The sequence below is a fragment of the Biomphalaria glabrata genome, chromosome 4 (assembly GCF_947242115.1).
Source record: "Biomphalaria glabrata chromosome 4, xgBioGlab47.1, whole genome shotgun sequence".
NCBI lineage: Eukaryota > Metazoa > Mollusca > Gastropoda > Planorbidae > Biomphalaria > Biomphalaria glabrata.
In genome coordinates, this window is record NC_074714.1 from 31,374,767 (window position 1) to 31,391,089 (window position 16,323).

The 16,323-nt window shown below is 32.0% G+C and overlaps 1 protein-coding gene across 1 annotated transcript in view; it reads right to left on the reverse strand.

Moving 5' to 3' along the window:
- Positions 1-11,087: 11,087 nt before the first annotated feature.
- LOC106071041 (A disintegrin and metalloproteinase with thrombospondin motifs 9-like) overlaps positions 11,088-16,323 on the reverse strand; it is a 145,779-nt gene continuing 140,543 nt past the window's right edge. Inside the window, exon 41 of the mRNA XM_056027552.1 lies at positions 11,088-16,196. Coding sequence (XP_055883527.1) covers positions 16,104-16,196 — 93 coding nt within the window. The 3' untranslated portion in view covers positions 11,088-16,103. The remainder of the gene's footprint in view (positions 16,197-16,323) is intronic.

Consider the following 16,323-nt stretch of genomic DNA (forward strand, 5'->3'; position numbering starts at 1 on the left):
AAATTAAGAGAGGAAGAAGAAAGAAAACTTAAAGAAATAAAAGAAGAAGAAGACAGAAAACTTAAAGCAAGATTAGAAGAAGAAGAAAGGAAACTTAAAGAAATACATGAAGAAGAAGAAAGAAAACTTAAAGCAAGAAAAGAAGAAGAAAGGAAACTTAAAGAAATACATGAAGAAGAAGACAGAAAACTTAAAGCAAGAAAAGAAGAAGAAGAAAGGAAACTTAAAGAAATACATGAAGAAGAAGAAAGAAAACTTAAAGCAAGAAAAGAAGAAGAAGAAAGGAAACTTAAAGAAATACATGAAGAAGAAGACAGAAAACTTAAAGCAAGAATAGAAGAAGAAGAAAGGAAACTTAAAGAAATACACGAAGAAGAAGAAAGAAAACTTAAAGCAAGAAAAGAAGAAGAAGAAAGGAAACTTAAAGCAAGAAAAACAGAAAGAAATGAAACTGAAGAAAAAGAGACAGACATTACTGAAGGACCTGAGACATTGTTTATGAGTACAACAAGAATACTACTGAACTTCAACTATTTAATAATGAAGAATTTAAAGCTGACCAGAAGAAAGATACAACTTTGACTAGAATGTACAAGAAGGCACAAACAATTGTAAAACAGCCAGGACTTAATGTACATTATTTCAAAGAAGGAATACTAGTGAAGAAAAGTGTTAATTATGATACCTATGAGTTTGTTGAATAAATCATTTTACCACTGAAGTATACACAAGACATCATTGAAAAGAATCACAATTTTCTACATACGAAACTTGCGAGTGTGACGAGGACAAAGAAAAGAATTCTTGACAAATTTTATTGGCCGAGCATTACAAAAGATATTAAGAAACATGTTAGTCAATGTCAAGTTTGTCAAATGAACAATCCTAAGACAAAAGTTCAAGAGCAACGCACGAATGTTGAACAGAGTTACGAACCAGTTGAAAATATTATACCAGACCAAAATGACTCACTGTCTAAGGCAAAACAAAATAACTCAGAAACGAAAACATTTCAACAAGATTTTGATACAAATATTAAAGTCATAAAGCCATGTGAAAAAACTCAAGAAGCTGAAGTCAATATTCAATGTGAAACAATATTAAATGATTCCAGAAAGCTTAGAAATTTTAAACAAGGAGACAAAGTAAAGTTATGGTTACCTGACATGAGCAACAAGCTGATTTATACATGGCTAGGTCCATTTACTATCATCAGAAAGATTTCAAACGTAACTTATGAAATCAACATTAACAAATGTATCAAAATCAAAGTGTTTCATGTTCATATGCTTGAAAAATACAACAAGGATACAGATAATAAAAACTTATCAAAAGAACTAGAACAAAATGTTACATGCTTAGAAACAATTCAAGAGGAAAATGAAGACACTATAAATGAAATGTTACCAACGACATCAAACCAAAATGAATCTATCAAAGACACTGACATCGATCACTTTAAGTCGAAAAGTATGAAAGACATAGATCTATTGAAAGTAAGGGAAAGATACTCTGAGATATTTCATGATGTTTCTGACATATCAACATTTATAAACAATGAGATTAACTTAAAAAGTGACAAACTTGCCAACTCAAATGTTTATTCTCTACCTTTGAACAATAGAGATTTACTGCAGAAAGAATTAAATGATTTATTAGAACAATGCATACATGAACATTCGAACTCTACGTTTTCTACTTCAATCGTTTTACAACGTAAACTGTCACTAAAAGAAAGATTTAGTGTCAATTTTGGAAAGTTCTTGGTTGAACAGATTAAAACCAAAGAATCTTATACAGACAATAGTTCTATGCTGCATAAAGCATTAATGAAACATATTCATGAACTGAGAGACATTTTGTACAAGTTGAAAAAAACGTGAATTTTTAGCTAAACCAAGCAAGTTTGTATTGAAATCAAAAGTGACATTTTCCAACGGCAGAGTTGAACAAAACTCTCTGTAAACACAGGACAATATTGTTAAACGTATTTTGAACTATAAAGAACCAAGAAAGAAGAAATGTACAGACAGACTAGAATTGTTTCAAGTACCTGGAAAGAAGAAAGTTGCAAATCTAACAGGACTGTACAGTTGTCTCAAGATTTATTTTAATACTTATGTCATGCAATTGTTTATTACTTAGTATATTTACATTAGTACTGTTGTTATAAGAGTTTTAGAAATTAGTAACTTGGCATAGTATTATTTTTTATTACAAATGGTGGAAAATAAGTTAATATTCAGATATTCTGTATTAGCAAGTAATATGATGAGATGACATGTATTTTTCATTATTGTGAAGTAGTATAATTTTGATATTTTCTCGAGTTACAAAAGTTAGAAAAGTTCATACTCAAATTTCATGACAAGTGATGTATGGATCTAAGTTGTATTTTTTTTTGTGTGATACTTATGATACGTACACTTTTTGAATTTTGTATTATGAAAATGTAATGAAACATTTTTAATTTTTTTTTAAATATGAGTTCTGTACATTTCATAGAGCCATTCTATTAGGTTGTTGTGTGCATATATTATAATCGTAATATTGTTATTTTACGCATTTTATCTTGCATACAAAATGCTAAAAAGGCAAGGGGGTAATGTCACAAGTCGAGTAGTCTGTGACCTATTTCGACCAGTTTCTAGAAGCGAGTTCAAACCAGTGCAAGTGTCCAGCGTAAACAAGTTAATTTTAGGTATCCAATCAAAGAAAGAGGTTAAGGGAAAAAAATAGCACACGTCAGCTTCTAGAAGGTCAAAGTTACTAAAATAATTAGGGGAGAAGTTTCCATGATTCTGGAATGTACGATGAAGAAAGGTATAAATTAAGGGAAAGTCAGTTAGACGGGGTCCTCGCATAGTAGTAGTTCTTGTAGAGCGATGGTCCTCGCTTAGTTATCGCTTAAGTCTTCTCTTAGTAAAGGTTTATTCAAGTTTTGTGATATTAGCGGGTCCATTAGTTAAAGTTTTATAAGTTGAAGTTATACTAAGTGAAGTTTCATGTATCTTCAAGTTTTATTTATGAAGTATCAAGTCAAGTTGTTATTGAATTGAGAAGTTAATTTGATGTGAAAGTTGAAGAAGTTGTCGCAGTTATCTGTATAGTAGAATTATTTCTCTAATTGATAGTGCGGCGTGGATCACTATATTGATGACATCATTACACTATTAATATTTTTCTTTGTAGACTAGAGGACTGAGCTTTTGTTGCTTGTCACAACTTCTAGTGACGTAAATTTAGTGTGTGTGTGATTTGCGTCATTTATCGTCTAGTACAGTCTCTCCATTGTTTTGTACGTTGGTACAGATAGACGTGTCTTGAGAGCTCTTGAATTTCTCCTTGGTTTTTGTTATTGGATAGCCTTAGCATTTGCCTTGGACATTTTCTTGTTGGATTATCTTGACCCCTGTTTAGGGTGAGTTTTATTTTTCATTGTATAGTTTTTCTATTTGAATTCGTTCGTATTTGTAAGTCTATAATTAGACTAGGTATAGAATAGATGATTAGAAGAATCCTTTCTTTTATCTTCTATAGGGTATTAGCGTCAAGTCTAAGTTTTAGTCGTAGTCTCAGTTCAAGACTCTTATTTCAAGTTCTAGCGACAAGTCTAAGTAGTGATCTTAGCTTGGTGTCAAGTCTATGTGTTAGACTCAGTGTCAAGTCTTGGTGTCAAGACTTGTTTATCCAGTCTCAGTTCTATATTGAGAGTACAACTTTAGGTCTACAGTCTACAGGACTGAGGTTTGTGACAGTTTGTCCTTCCAGTTGGTCGTTTGGTGTGCAAGTTGCTTCTTACATGAGTCTGAGGTTCAATATTCCAGACTGCGGGTTGTAGTGTTCAGACCTGATATTATAGTGTAAACTATGAACTTCTATTGTGGAATTGTCGTCAGTGGACATTACCTGATCTAGAGGCTAGATCTACATATATTACCAGTTGTTGTTTTGAGATTGAAGATCTATGTGATCCATTGGACTACCTATTATAGTTAAGGTAATAAATTATGTATTTCATAATTATTTGAATATTCTAAAGATACTAACTGGATCATTTTATATTACATATTATTACATATTGATATTTCATACTATTATTATCATTCATCATGGATCAGTCATTTGTAAATATTACACTTGAATAAATTTTATTGTTATTTACATCATACACTTAGTAGATTAGTTTATCTACAACTATATGTGTATGATGTGCTTGTCAGGCTGAACTTGAGCCAAAATATTATAAGTTCAGAAAATAATAAAAATAATACAAATTGAAATAATATTTAATATTAATAAATATTCGCATTTGAAATATATAATAATAATTTGATAAACACAAGAACACAAGAAACTGACAGAAGTATTATTAAAGAAGTTTTAAGAAAATACAGAGAGATGTTTCTTTCTTCACTTCATTGAATGGTCAAGTTTGATAATATAATCCCCGGCAAATCTGTTCATCACAGCTTTCAATACCAGAAATAGTGCTTGGCGGCGGGGCTCCGCCCCGCGCTGGGGGAGCTCCTAGCGCTCCCGCAGACCCCCTTGCTGGTTATGGCGGGGAATCTACAAATTTTCCGCTAACTCCAGGAAGAACCTATTCTAGGGCACAATAAACGTCTTACGAGAGAATGAAGGATCAGAATGTAAATAAAGATTATGTACACTCACACACATAAATACATATATTTTTTTTTCGCGGGGGGGGGGGGAGGTGTCGGGAGAAAAAAATCCACCCCCCCCGAAAAAAAATCCTGGCTACGCCCATGATATATAATTATATAATTAATGTTTATTTCGGTAACAACTAAAGCAGTTAAACGTTGACTTACCACTCTAACTTCTACTTCTTTAATAACAAACAATTGAGCAAACAAATTCAATGAGAGCGTTGGTTTTGCATGGGTTTTAGAAAGTTTGGATACATTTGGCTGATAACTTTGTTTTTAGTTTCAAACACCTTTCTACATTTCATTTGTTAGTTGGCTTCTTACTTTACTTTTAATTATATTCATGCAAGAGAACGCTTGCTCGCACGAATATGTCGATCCAAAGATAGCCTGCACTCCAAATGGCAACTTCTTCACCTCACTGTAGCAATATGGAAGATTAGGCTATTCCATGCGCCGAATCATCTCATGGCATTTCTTTTAAAGCTGTCCAGTTTTGTTGCTTCTTTTTCTTCTTCTAGCCAGCTTTATTGCTGATGAGCTGTGAGCTCTTTTGCAGACTGTGCCAAGGAAAAAAAGTGTGCTGTTTTCTTCAGTTGTTCAGCACTGCCGTACAGGGTGTTGATTATGTTGGGCTGTAGTGGAAGTAGGGTCTGCCTAAGGTGGATTAGGGAGGGGCATTCAAAGAGGATATGGTTTATGGCTCAAATCTGTCAACAAATTCATCTTTGATATTTTTTAACTGTGCTGAAGTAACTAACCGCTCTGAATATCTTCTGCAAAGAGAATTAATTTTTCCTTAAAAACAAACAAATTCTTCTACCAAAACATAAGCTGGGTTTTCCATTTCCTTGCAGTTTTAGATTCAGCCCATTTAATTTCATTGTTATATACACCATGAAGTAAAATGTTTGCAACTATTTGTCGTTCTCTAGGGGATTAATGCCTTTATCATTTAGGAATTTGTGTATTTCATCCAAGCACAATGCAAAACGTTTTAACCTTTGGAAAACCATCGCACACTTTATTGGGGAAAAAGAGGTCGGAATACTGTTACTGTCTCCATTTCGTTAAGAATTCTTTAAACTGACGATGATAGAGTGCTTTTGACAAGATGCTGTTAACAATCTTGATTACCAAATTCACTACCTCAACTATTTCGGCCGGAAATGTTTGGGCACAAAGCGCTTTTTGGTGCATTAGGCCCTATGCAGTTAAGCGTAAGAAGTTCAAGATTATTTAGCTCCGAAGAATCATAGTTAACCTTTTATTGTTTCCTGTCATACTCCTGGTCTCATCAATTGCTATTGAAATGATTGAATTTCTTTGAATATCTTCCAACTGCAAATATGTTACATTTGAAGACATTTTAGCAAATCTATCTTGTACTGTTTTAGCGGATAGTAGCAAGTCTTTGATTTTCTTTTTCAAGATTTCTGGCATGTTTTTGAAATCACGAAACAGTTCTTCAGATAAAAGTAGGAAGCAATCTTTGACATGCTCAACATCTGTAAATGGTTTGCCTTTTAAAGCAATTTTAGAGGTAGGCCTACCGCAAAGGTTGCCAGATTAGCAAAAAGGTTGTAGATTGCTTCTAATTTTGAGAAGATAATCGCTTTTAACTCACTTACTCACTTGAAACAATACGTCATAGCCAAAGCATGTGGTGAAGATAACAATGCGTATTGCGTTAAAAGCGCATTAAAACCTACATTGAAACATCCGACGACGGACGAGAGCTTTCGACGGACTGACAAAAGTAGCTACGCGTAGGCCTATAATGTAGGAGGGGTGTGGTGAAAAGCGAGTGCAAGTGTCTGAGAAATAGAATCGGAGCCTAATCCTCGTTGAACTATTCAGAACTATTTTTAAAAATACTTCGATAAAATAAATAATATTTGCGTATGGAAATAAAGAGCCGCAATTTCACATCCAAAGAGCCGCATGTGTCTCGCGACCTGCAGGTTGCCGACCCCAGATATAGACCAATAATCTATGACTCTACATAAAACAGTCTTGCTTGATTATGGTGTACACAATCACCTTTTAGTCTTATAAATTATTTTACTTAAAGATGCAATGAAAATTGTATTTACACTAATAATCATCGTGTTTCGTGGCAAGCAGATAAGGCATACTCACTACAAAAAAAAAAATAGCTACAATAAAGTTTAGTCCAGGGATGTTCAACCCATGGACGTAGCCGTGTGTGTGTGTGTGTGTGGGGGTTCTTGGGGGTTCACTCCCCCCCCTTTTCAAATGAACCCCCCCCCCCGCAGGGGAGAGGGTGTTGAATTTTGAGACTATTTTTTGTTTGATTTTGTTTATTTTAGGTGACATTTTAATGTTAAATTATCACTTTTCCCAGCGTAGACAGGGGAGCGGGTGAGTTTAAAATCCCCCTCAAGGGGGGGTTTGAGGTTACCCCCCCCTCTTTTATAAAAAAAAAATGAAAACAACAGTAACCAAATTCCATGAGCGTAACCAAAAGGATTTTGAGTTTAAAACCCCCTCCAATTTTTTTTTACAACAAAACCCCCTGTTCAATATAAGACTAAAGCATACAACAGAAACCAGATTCTATCAGCGTAGTCAAGTTTTAAGTTAAAACCCCCTCCAGAGGGTTTGAGTTTAAAACCCTTTCCAGCGGGGTTTGGAGCTGAGGGCTTTGAGGCCAGTCTTGTTCGCTCCTCTTGATATAGTATGCAGCTTTGAAGAAGATGGTCAGCATTCTCTGGAGATGCTCCACAAGAGCAGGTTTCGCTCGTCCCGACTTTAAGCTTCCGGAACATATGTTGTCTCATTCTGTTGTGTCTGGTTCTGAGTCGAGTTCTGGTGTACATGGGTATGTTTATTAGTGTGTTAGCTGCTAGTTCCGGTGCTTGTCTTTCTGCTCTATGGCTGTCCGAGAGATCGCCAGTTGACTGACCTCATTTCCATATTATATTTTCGACTTCTCGACAGAAATGTCCCAGCATGCAGCATCACTTTCTCACTTCTGGTTGGCTCATTGAATTACGGCTTTTAAGAATTTGTGTGTGAATTTTTATCTTTCATGCCAGCCAAACTGTTTTCTGCTGATCACACCAGCATGACCCAATTTAAGAGTTACGTGTCTTATTGTATGCTTAGTAGGAAGTATTCATCATCTTTTTTGAAGTAGCATCTGTATTTTATAAGATATGCTGTATCTTACGCACATAGTTGCATTTTTTCGGGGGGGGGGGGGAGGGGGGATTTTTCTTCCCCCTCCCCATATATATGTATAAATGTATATGTATGTATATGTGTGAGTGTCTGTGTGTGTAATTAATCATTTCGACCTTTCATTCTTTAGAACGTTTTTTGCACCCTAGAATAAGTTTTTCCTGAAGTTAGTGAAAAGACAACCGCCCTAGCCATCTAGGGGATCTGTGTGAGCAGCGCCCCCCCCCCCGCGCCAAGTATTATTTCCAGTATTAAAAAAAATGCATATTTGGAGTTATCTACAAAGCATTATCCTGCTACCCTTCTTTTAAACAATTTAGTTAAAAAACCAAATCTGCTATTCACTGCCCTTTATTAATGGAGACTGGGAGAAATTGGTAACTATAGTTTTACTAGTTGTTTTTTTTATTGGAGGTGGAGTTTTAACTACAAAATCCCCTTTTGGCTACTGTCATGAAATTTAGTAATTGTTTCTTTGCTTTTCCATTAGTAGGAAGGTATATGTGTGGCGTTAATCTCAAGACCTCTCTTGGCTACGCTCATGCAGCAATAGCGGATCCAGAACTATGGAGTGGGGGCGGCGATTTTTTTCCGAACTAACCCTATCGCCCAGTAAACCCTAAACATAAACATAATCGCGCGTACAGCATATATATATATAGGCTATATATATATTGGATTTTGTTTTTAAAAGCAGTGTTTCTCAACCTTTGGCGAAAAAAAAAAAAGAAACACAAAAAAAGAAACACAAAAAAAAAAAAAAACCCAGCCATATTGAGGCCTTTCTCTTGATAGCTCTGGGGTCTGTGGGGGAGCGCTATAAGCTCCTTCGCCCCGACGCCAAAAGCGTTTTCTTGCATTCTTCACTGCAGACACGCATTCTGCTGACATCTACAGCTCGTTAATCATCCTATTCAAAAAGGACCATTTGAAAATGTTTTACTTGAAAAATATTCTAATATAAATTTACAGACCCTTGCTACATTGCAAATACATCCGATTTGTTCCTTGAAATGATAAGATACCACACAGATTTAGATTAAGACTGAGAATCGCCGCCGAAATTATTTTTTTCGAAAAATAATATTAAAAAAAATGCCAATTTGTAAGTGATACAGTTTGTTTAATAGGCATGTTTGTAACTTTTGTTTTGTTACAGAACTTTAATTCAAAACTCTAAATAAAAAAATAAATTTAGAAGTGGGAGAACAAATGGAGTGGGCAATTTTTTTTGGTGCATATTTAGGATTCAAGTATATATTGTGAGTTATAGTCTCAAAATTTTTTATACGATAGTTAATAGTAATGAGTAAAGGTTGGAAAAAGCTGACTAGGAAAATAATATTTGGAATCAGAACTTATCTCAGTTGTTACTCTTATAATGAAAAAGTCCGCATGAATTCTAAATTTTCTTAAAATAACTAAGATAAATTGGTGTGCTATTACATAAACTCTGTTGCCTTATTTGACTATTCTGTTTTAAAACGTCATGTTTTCGTGGAAAGGGGAGAGGGGGGTAGAGCGAAAACGTTGATCCTCGCTCCTTTTTATAATTTCTGCAAATGATATCAAAGAATAGGGGGAGTGACGACTCGATATAAGCATTTAATTGATAGCATATATAAATTATATTAGTGACCTATTCTTTTTAAATTTTGTAATTTCTTAACTAAAGTACAAAAAGAGAAAAGTATTGGTTTGTCCGATGGGCGGAAAGTGATTGCATGTATCGCCCCTCCAACCTGGTAGCCTACAACCCTTTTTCATTTTATATTTACTAATGATAAAATTTGAGATCACCGAGTCTGTATGCAACATAACATACAAATGGGTTCACATATCAATATTATATAGATATTCAACTAATTTTGTACACAAACTATGATTTCTCCAAAAAAATAGGACCCCCCTCCCACTCAGAGGGCTAGAGTGGGGAGGGCAGTAGAAGCAATCGCCCCCCCCCCACCTCACCGGCTAATTCACCAGAAGTGTAGCGATATAATATAAAAATTATATAGTAATTCAACTAATTTAGTTCACAAACTATGATTTATAAATAAAAGTAGGACCGCCCCCCCACTCAAAGGGTTTAGGTGGGAAGAGCAATAGATGTATTCGCCCCCACCCCACCCAGTCGGCTAACAGGGAAACAACATAATATAAAGATCGGTTAAAATATCAATAACAAGTTTAATTATATAAATATTTAATTGATTCTGTTAACAAGCTGTGATTTCTACAAATAAATTGGACCGCCCCACTACTCAAAAGTTTATGGTGGGGGGGGGCAGGATTGATCCCTTCGACACCTCCCATCCCACCAAATCGACCAACACATATATATATATATATATATACCAGAGGGGGGGGGGGCAAATAATCTAAAAATAGGTTGAAATATAATTGATTTATATATATTATTAACATAACTAATAAATTCGTATACAAATTGTACAAATCGTATACTAAAACTTTTTGGCCGAGTGTGGGGGTGGCCCCCCTTTTGAACCGCCAGTGTCATATTATGCAGTTTGGTGACTGTAGTTTGGTTTAGATTTTTTTTTTTATCGAAAAGGGGAGTTTTCGCGTCAAAACCATCTGGAGGGGAGTTTTTACACTCAAAACACCTTATTATAGCTACGCTCATATAATTTGGTTACTAGTTTGCTTTAGTTTTAAATTGAAGAGGGGGGTTTTAACTTAAAGCGCTCTAGAGGGATAATGCAATATCTCTCCCGCCTCTTTTTCTATCCCAAATAAAAGGCCAATTCTTCTGACAAAAAAAAATTGTTAGAATTTGCCAGTGCACTAGGTATTTAAATATGCAAGACCTGGAAGCGATTTTAAAACTGTCTGGATTCTTTAATTTATACATATCAAAAAAATTTTTTTATTTGTTATTCTTGCTATTCTTCTAGTTGAACTTGTTGGCCCCTAATCACTTCCCACATTTGATGTTTTCAGTTTATACTAACATTTTAAAGCAAATACCTTCACTTACAATAATGATGAGTTAATATATGAGTTAACCACCAGGCAAAGTCTTTGTAAACTAGTGTATACACATAGATGAGGATAAGTTCCTAAAAAAATACACAAACCTTTCCTAATGAATTACAAAATTAAATTAAAAAAAAAATAATTTAAAAATCTTCAGACTACATTTACACTACATATGAATAATAATTTACTAAGGCAGTAATATTAGCACATTACTTTGATTTATTTGAATTAAATGTGTCATCTGTGATCAAGGCAAGATAAGCAATCACATTTGAGCAGTATAATTTTTCTCTCGCGCTCTCTCCATCTTTTATTAATGACAAATATGTCTGCAAATCTACCAAACATAGATCTCACAATACAAACAGTTAAATGCCTCTAGAAAACAAAAAACTGACCAATTCATTTAGTGCTTGCTTAGATTTGGGCTATGACAAAATATAATTAGAACAATTGCTAATAGAATAATAAAAAAAACATATGTACATATTTATATACCACAAAATATCCACAACAATTATGCTAATTTGTCTGCATGCATTAATGGACAATAATACAGATTTACATGTTGACATTTATATTAAAATATAGATTAAAAAGAAAAGCTGTTTATACACTTAGACTCACACCCACCCAGGTGGAAAACCTTGCTGGTCAAGTCCAACTTCTTGATTTACCCTTCTAAACTCCCCACTAGTGACTATTTAAACAGAAAAATTTATAATAACATTCCTGCTAGTGTGCATCAACATTTCAATGTGACAACAAGATAGGGGACATATAAAGTCAATCTGTTAAACAATTAAGAACATAAGTTTTTTTTCCCAATGAGACCCAGCAGACTAAGGGACTAATGATATTAAGTCACGGAATTAAAATACTTTTTGGACTATCATGTATGAAAGGGTAAGGCTCGCTGTAGTTACATGAGAATGTTGTGAATGAAGTTTTCTTTCCACCCCATCTGCTTGCTTTAATTTAAGCCCTAAAACTTTTCTATCAATGTAGCCTCATCAGCAGACAAAGGTGCAATGTACACAGGTTAAAAATTCTAATTCTAAAAATGTGTACAATTTAAGTGGGAGAAATCATGAATAAAGTTGTTAACTTCATGCAAACATTAACATGCAATGAATAACAAACAATAAAAAATGTATTGTATAAAAAAAAGGCTAAACATAAAATAGTATAAAATATTTGAAATATAAATATAGAGCAAATATCATTGTCATCTTTTGAACATTAATGTAAAAAATGTAACAATGGTTGCACAGTGGAATCATGATGAACAAATAGCAACAGTACAAGGTAGATAAAACATATAATTAGCTAACAATGTTCAAAGAAAAATCAAAGAAAGGAAAGTGAACAAAATAGTTTGATATGTAAAAATGATTACCATTTTGTACTTAGTGACTCTCATCCAACTGAAATACATCTCAAAGACTATGTCTTATTAATGGTGTATACCATAACTAGATAAGACCATCAAGAAACTTACTACCATTGAGAAGAAGCAAAGAAATACTGAACTAAGAAGCTTCTAATTTTAGTCAAAATGATGATGAAGTTTCATCTGGAATTAATTAAAATCAACCAAAGGGCAAATTGCTTCACATCTTATCTTATTCCTTCTTAAAAGAGGATAATTATATATACTTTCTAAACATATACATCCATATCAATACAGTCTTGCATGTTACTTAGAGACTTAAACTCTTCTTAGTCCATGCTCTAATGGCTCTAGGGAAGAATTATAAGGAGCACTTGTTCAATATTATCTGAACATTTATCTCATCAAAGGTAGAAGACTGCACCACAAACAATTGAGACCCACTGAAGTCAGGTGAAGACAAAAAAGAAAGTAAGCTGGAGCTATGTATCCATTTGAAATATTGGACTTTTCTTTACTTTTTGGACTCTATATCCTTTTAAATCTCTGGAAGCAGATAAGGTTTATGTACTTTGAGATGATGTTCCAATTGAATGCTTATATCCAATCAGCTTATATGATACTTTAAAATTTTTTAAAATATATAGTTGGATTACTAAGACTTTCTTTTCTTTGTAACACTCTTTAAAAATAAAAAACATACACTAATACAAGTAAATAAATAATTGTGATATTTTAAAATAAAATAGGCCTATAATATTAGAAATACTTTTAAATAAATAAAAGATGTATATTTGATTAACATGGACAATTAAAAGTCACTTAATAGTTTTATATCCACTAAATACGATTGGAACTATAATTTTTTAAATGTCTGTTGTAAACTACAGAAAATGAAAATGCTAATTAGCATCTACTAGTATGATTGAACATTATTCTCTATAATTTAAAAAACAATTGATTTGCTAGATACAAAAATGAAATCAGACTTTTTATATTATGGCAAAATAACTTATAATAAAATAAAGTACAAAATAAAATAAGAAAGTCAGTTAAAAATAATGTATTTCTTAACACATTAGGTTTGGTTTGTATGTGAAACTAAACAATAACACAGGACATTTTAAAATCTAATGTCATCTAATGAAGAGAAAAACTTGTCCTTTTCATAACCACTGACAACTCTTATTAAAAAATAATTTTTAGAATATATATAGGAAAGAGACTTAAAATGATATCAAGCATAAATAATTATTTGGGTGAAAGAAAAAAAAAGATTTATTTTAGTTTTATGTAAAGTTTTTTTTTTCAAATTTTATCTGTATTCAATCATTTGACTATTTCAATCTAAATAAACAAATATGACTAGAAATATTTTTTTTTAAATACAACATCCATTTTATCTAAAATGCAACCAAAAAATAAAGCCATATAATTGAACATGAAAATGTAACACAAGAGCTACTAGAGATGAAAATGTGACAAGTCATGAGGAACATAAAGTTATAATAACTTACTATGATCAGTTATAAACTGAATACTGAGGCAGTGCTGGCTGAGCATATATTAATACATGAAAGCCCTAGCATGGATGAGCTTAGTGAATTATTCTATTTATTATAGTGTGAATTAATAAACAACAACTAATACTCCCTATAATGTTTCTCTTAGCTAAAAGAAATTAATACTGACAAAAATTGTAATTTGCCTTTTTTGCCTTTAATAGATTTGTACAAGTGTAGAAATTATGTCACTTAGTCAAAACAGATTCTACATATTATATACACTTTTATATAATAGATAAATATATTGTACAATTATATATAAACTATATAACCTATGTACAAACTAACAGGCCTACATAGAAATTAAGCAATAGAGAAAAATAACATTTACATATTATGATTCAAAATGAGAAATATAATGTGCAATAATGGAATTATAACAATGCAATAAAAATACAAATGTCTATTAAAAGCTATGTATAGAGAAATATATACAGATACACAGTATATAAATATATTCAAAATAAAAACAGCATAATTTGTCAACATATACAATTATTAAGGTTTTAATACATTCAGTCATCAAAATATAGAATTCTTTGTAACATATTATAAATAGCTGAATAAAATAAATAGAAAACATTTGTATTGTCTCTTGGAATGACTCTAATGTATATTATCTTTGACTCTCTATCTTTAAGGCTGATGCTTAGTCTTATTATCATAATCATTTAAATAATAGCAAATTAGTTCAAGTTGAATAAAACCAATAGAAGATTAGTTTGTAAATCAAGCATTTTAAGTATCCAAATTTCTCCCCTTATAATTACATTATTTAAATTTGTATTTAAATCTAACTTTTTTCCCTCAAATTTGATTCATTCGATTAATTGAAAGGTTTTGATTTCATTTCTTCAAATTTAAAATGCTATATAATAAATACAATGTAGAATTCAATTTGTTTGTTTTTATATATACATTTAAGGAAACAATTTTTATTGCACAATATAAAAAAAAAATATTCTAAGAAAAACTATGTTTATTCTTTAAATTTTAGTAATCAATTATCTTATGTCTCAATTTATTAATTAGTTTGAACACTGTTAAAGTTATTAAGAAAAAAATTCATTTTTTGAAAATTAGAAAACAAAAAGTCCTTGACCTTTTTTTGTGCATTTTAAAGATGTCGTCTGTGTCATGATGAATTAATACACCTTATGGATCTTAATACTTCTTCAGCAGAGTGATGACCTCATTATCTAGTGATGCCCTTGTGTTGGTTTGGTTCTGTAAGATGCAAGGCTATTTGTCACACACTTTACTTTAACGGTAAATTTGGTAGTTTTGTTTATTGCGATAACATTTCCTATATTCAACACTTAGTTAACAGAGTAAGTTTGTGGTCAGTGAGGAAATCTCTTCAAGTTAGCTACGTGACTTGATGAAATTAAAAAGCTTCAGTTTTAGAAATTTTACTACATAATAACTATTATATTATATTCATTACCATCACTTTTATGAGTCTGTATAAAAAAAAAGGGAATCAATAAATGAAAGTTGAGAAAAACAAATATGCTGCAATGAATATACTAAGCATCTGACAACATAATCATTGGGTTAATCAAGTTGGACAAGCCAAGAGAAGAAAAAGCTGTATGACAATTTCTAAAGATTATTCTATAAAAATTAGTTCTAAACATTGAACACATTTGTTAGGTAACAATCTGCAAGTCATTTTTTTTTGCTCAATCATTGTACCTTAACCCTAGATCTGTTAAAACAAGCTGTTCAGACATAAGAAAACTTTTTTTTTTCTTTAATTAAAAAATTCCCTTTTTTTTAAATTATATTTTTAAAATAATTTTTTTTTTTAATCAGGCCAAGAAAAGACAAAATTGCTATATACAAATCATAAACAAACAATATTTCTTGTGCTTCCAATACCATATATAAAATTAATAAGAACAACCATATGACTAACAAAAATATTACAAAAGAAAATACATTTAGGATTCATGGTTCAAGCATACATAATAGATATTACTAAAATTATAGCCAGACCTCATTAGGTCAAAAATGTTTGAAAACTCTGTCCAAGCTTTTCTGTCTTTGATAGGAACATGTCAATATTGAATGCTCTCTCTCTATATATATATAGATGTGACATTCAGCATAATCAGGTCTGACTATTAAAGCAAAACTTCCTAGAGAATGTCAAAACTATTCTTTTATTTTACATTGAAATATTTTTTTTTCTTTTTGATGCTTAACAATACCTGAAATGAAAATAGTTTTTTTAAAAATGTTTTAGAAATGCTTTCATCTCAAAAGATCCAACTTGAGGCCATTCTTGGGATCTGGAGAACAAACTCCACAGTAACCACCGCATACACCTCGTATAATCTGTCCATCCTGTTCATTGAAAAGTATTCAAGCTTCTTTACTAAATCAATCAAAACTACTTAAATCATCAAATAGTTAAATTAAATGAAAAATAAAATGAACAAAATAATTCTGAAAATGTTTTAAACAATTTCAG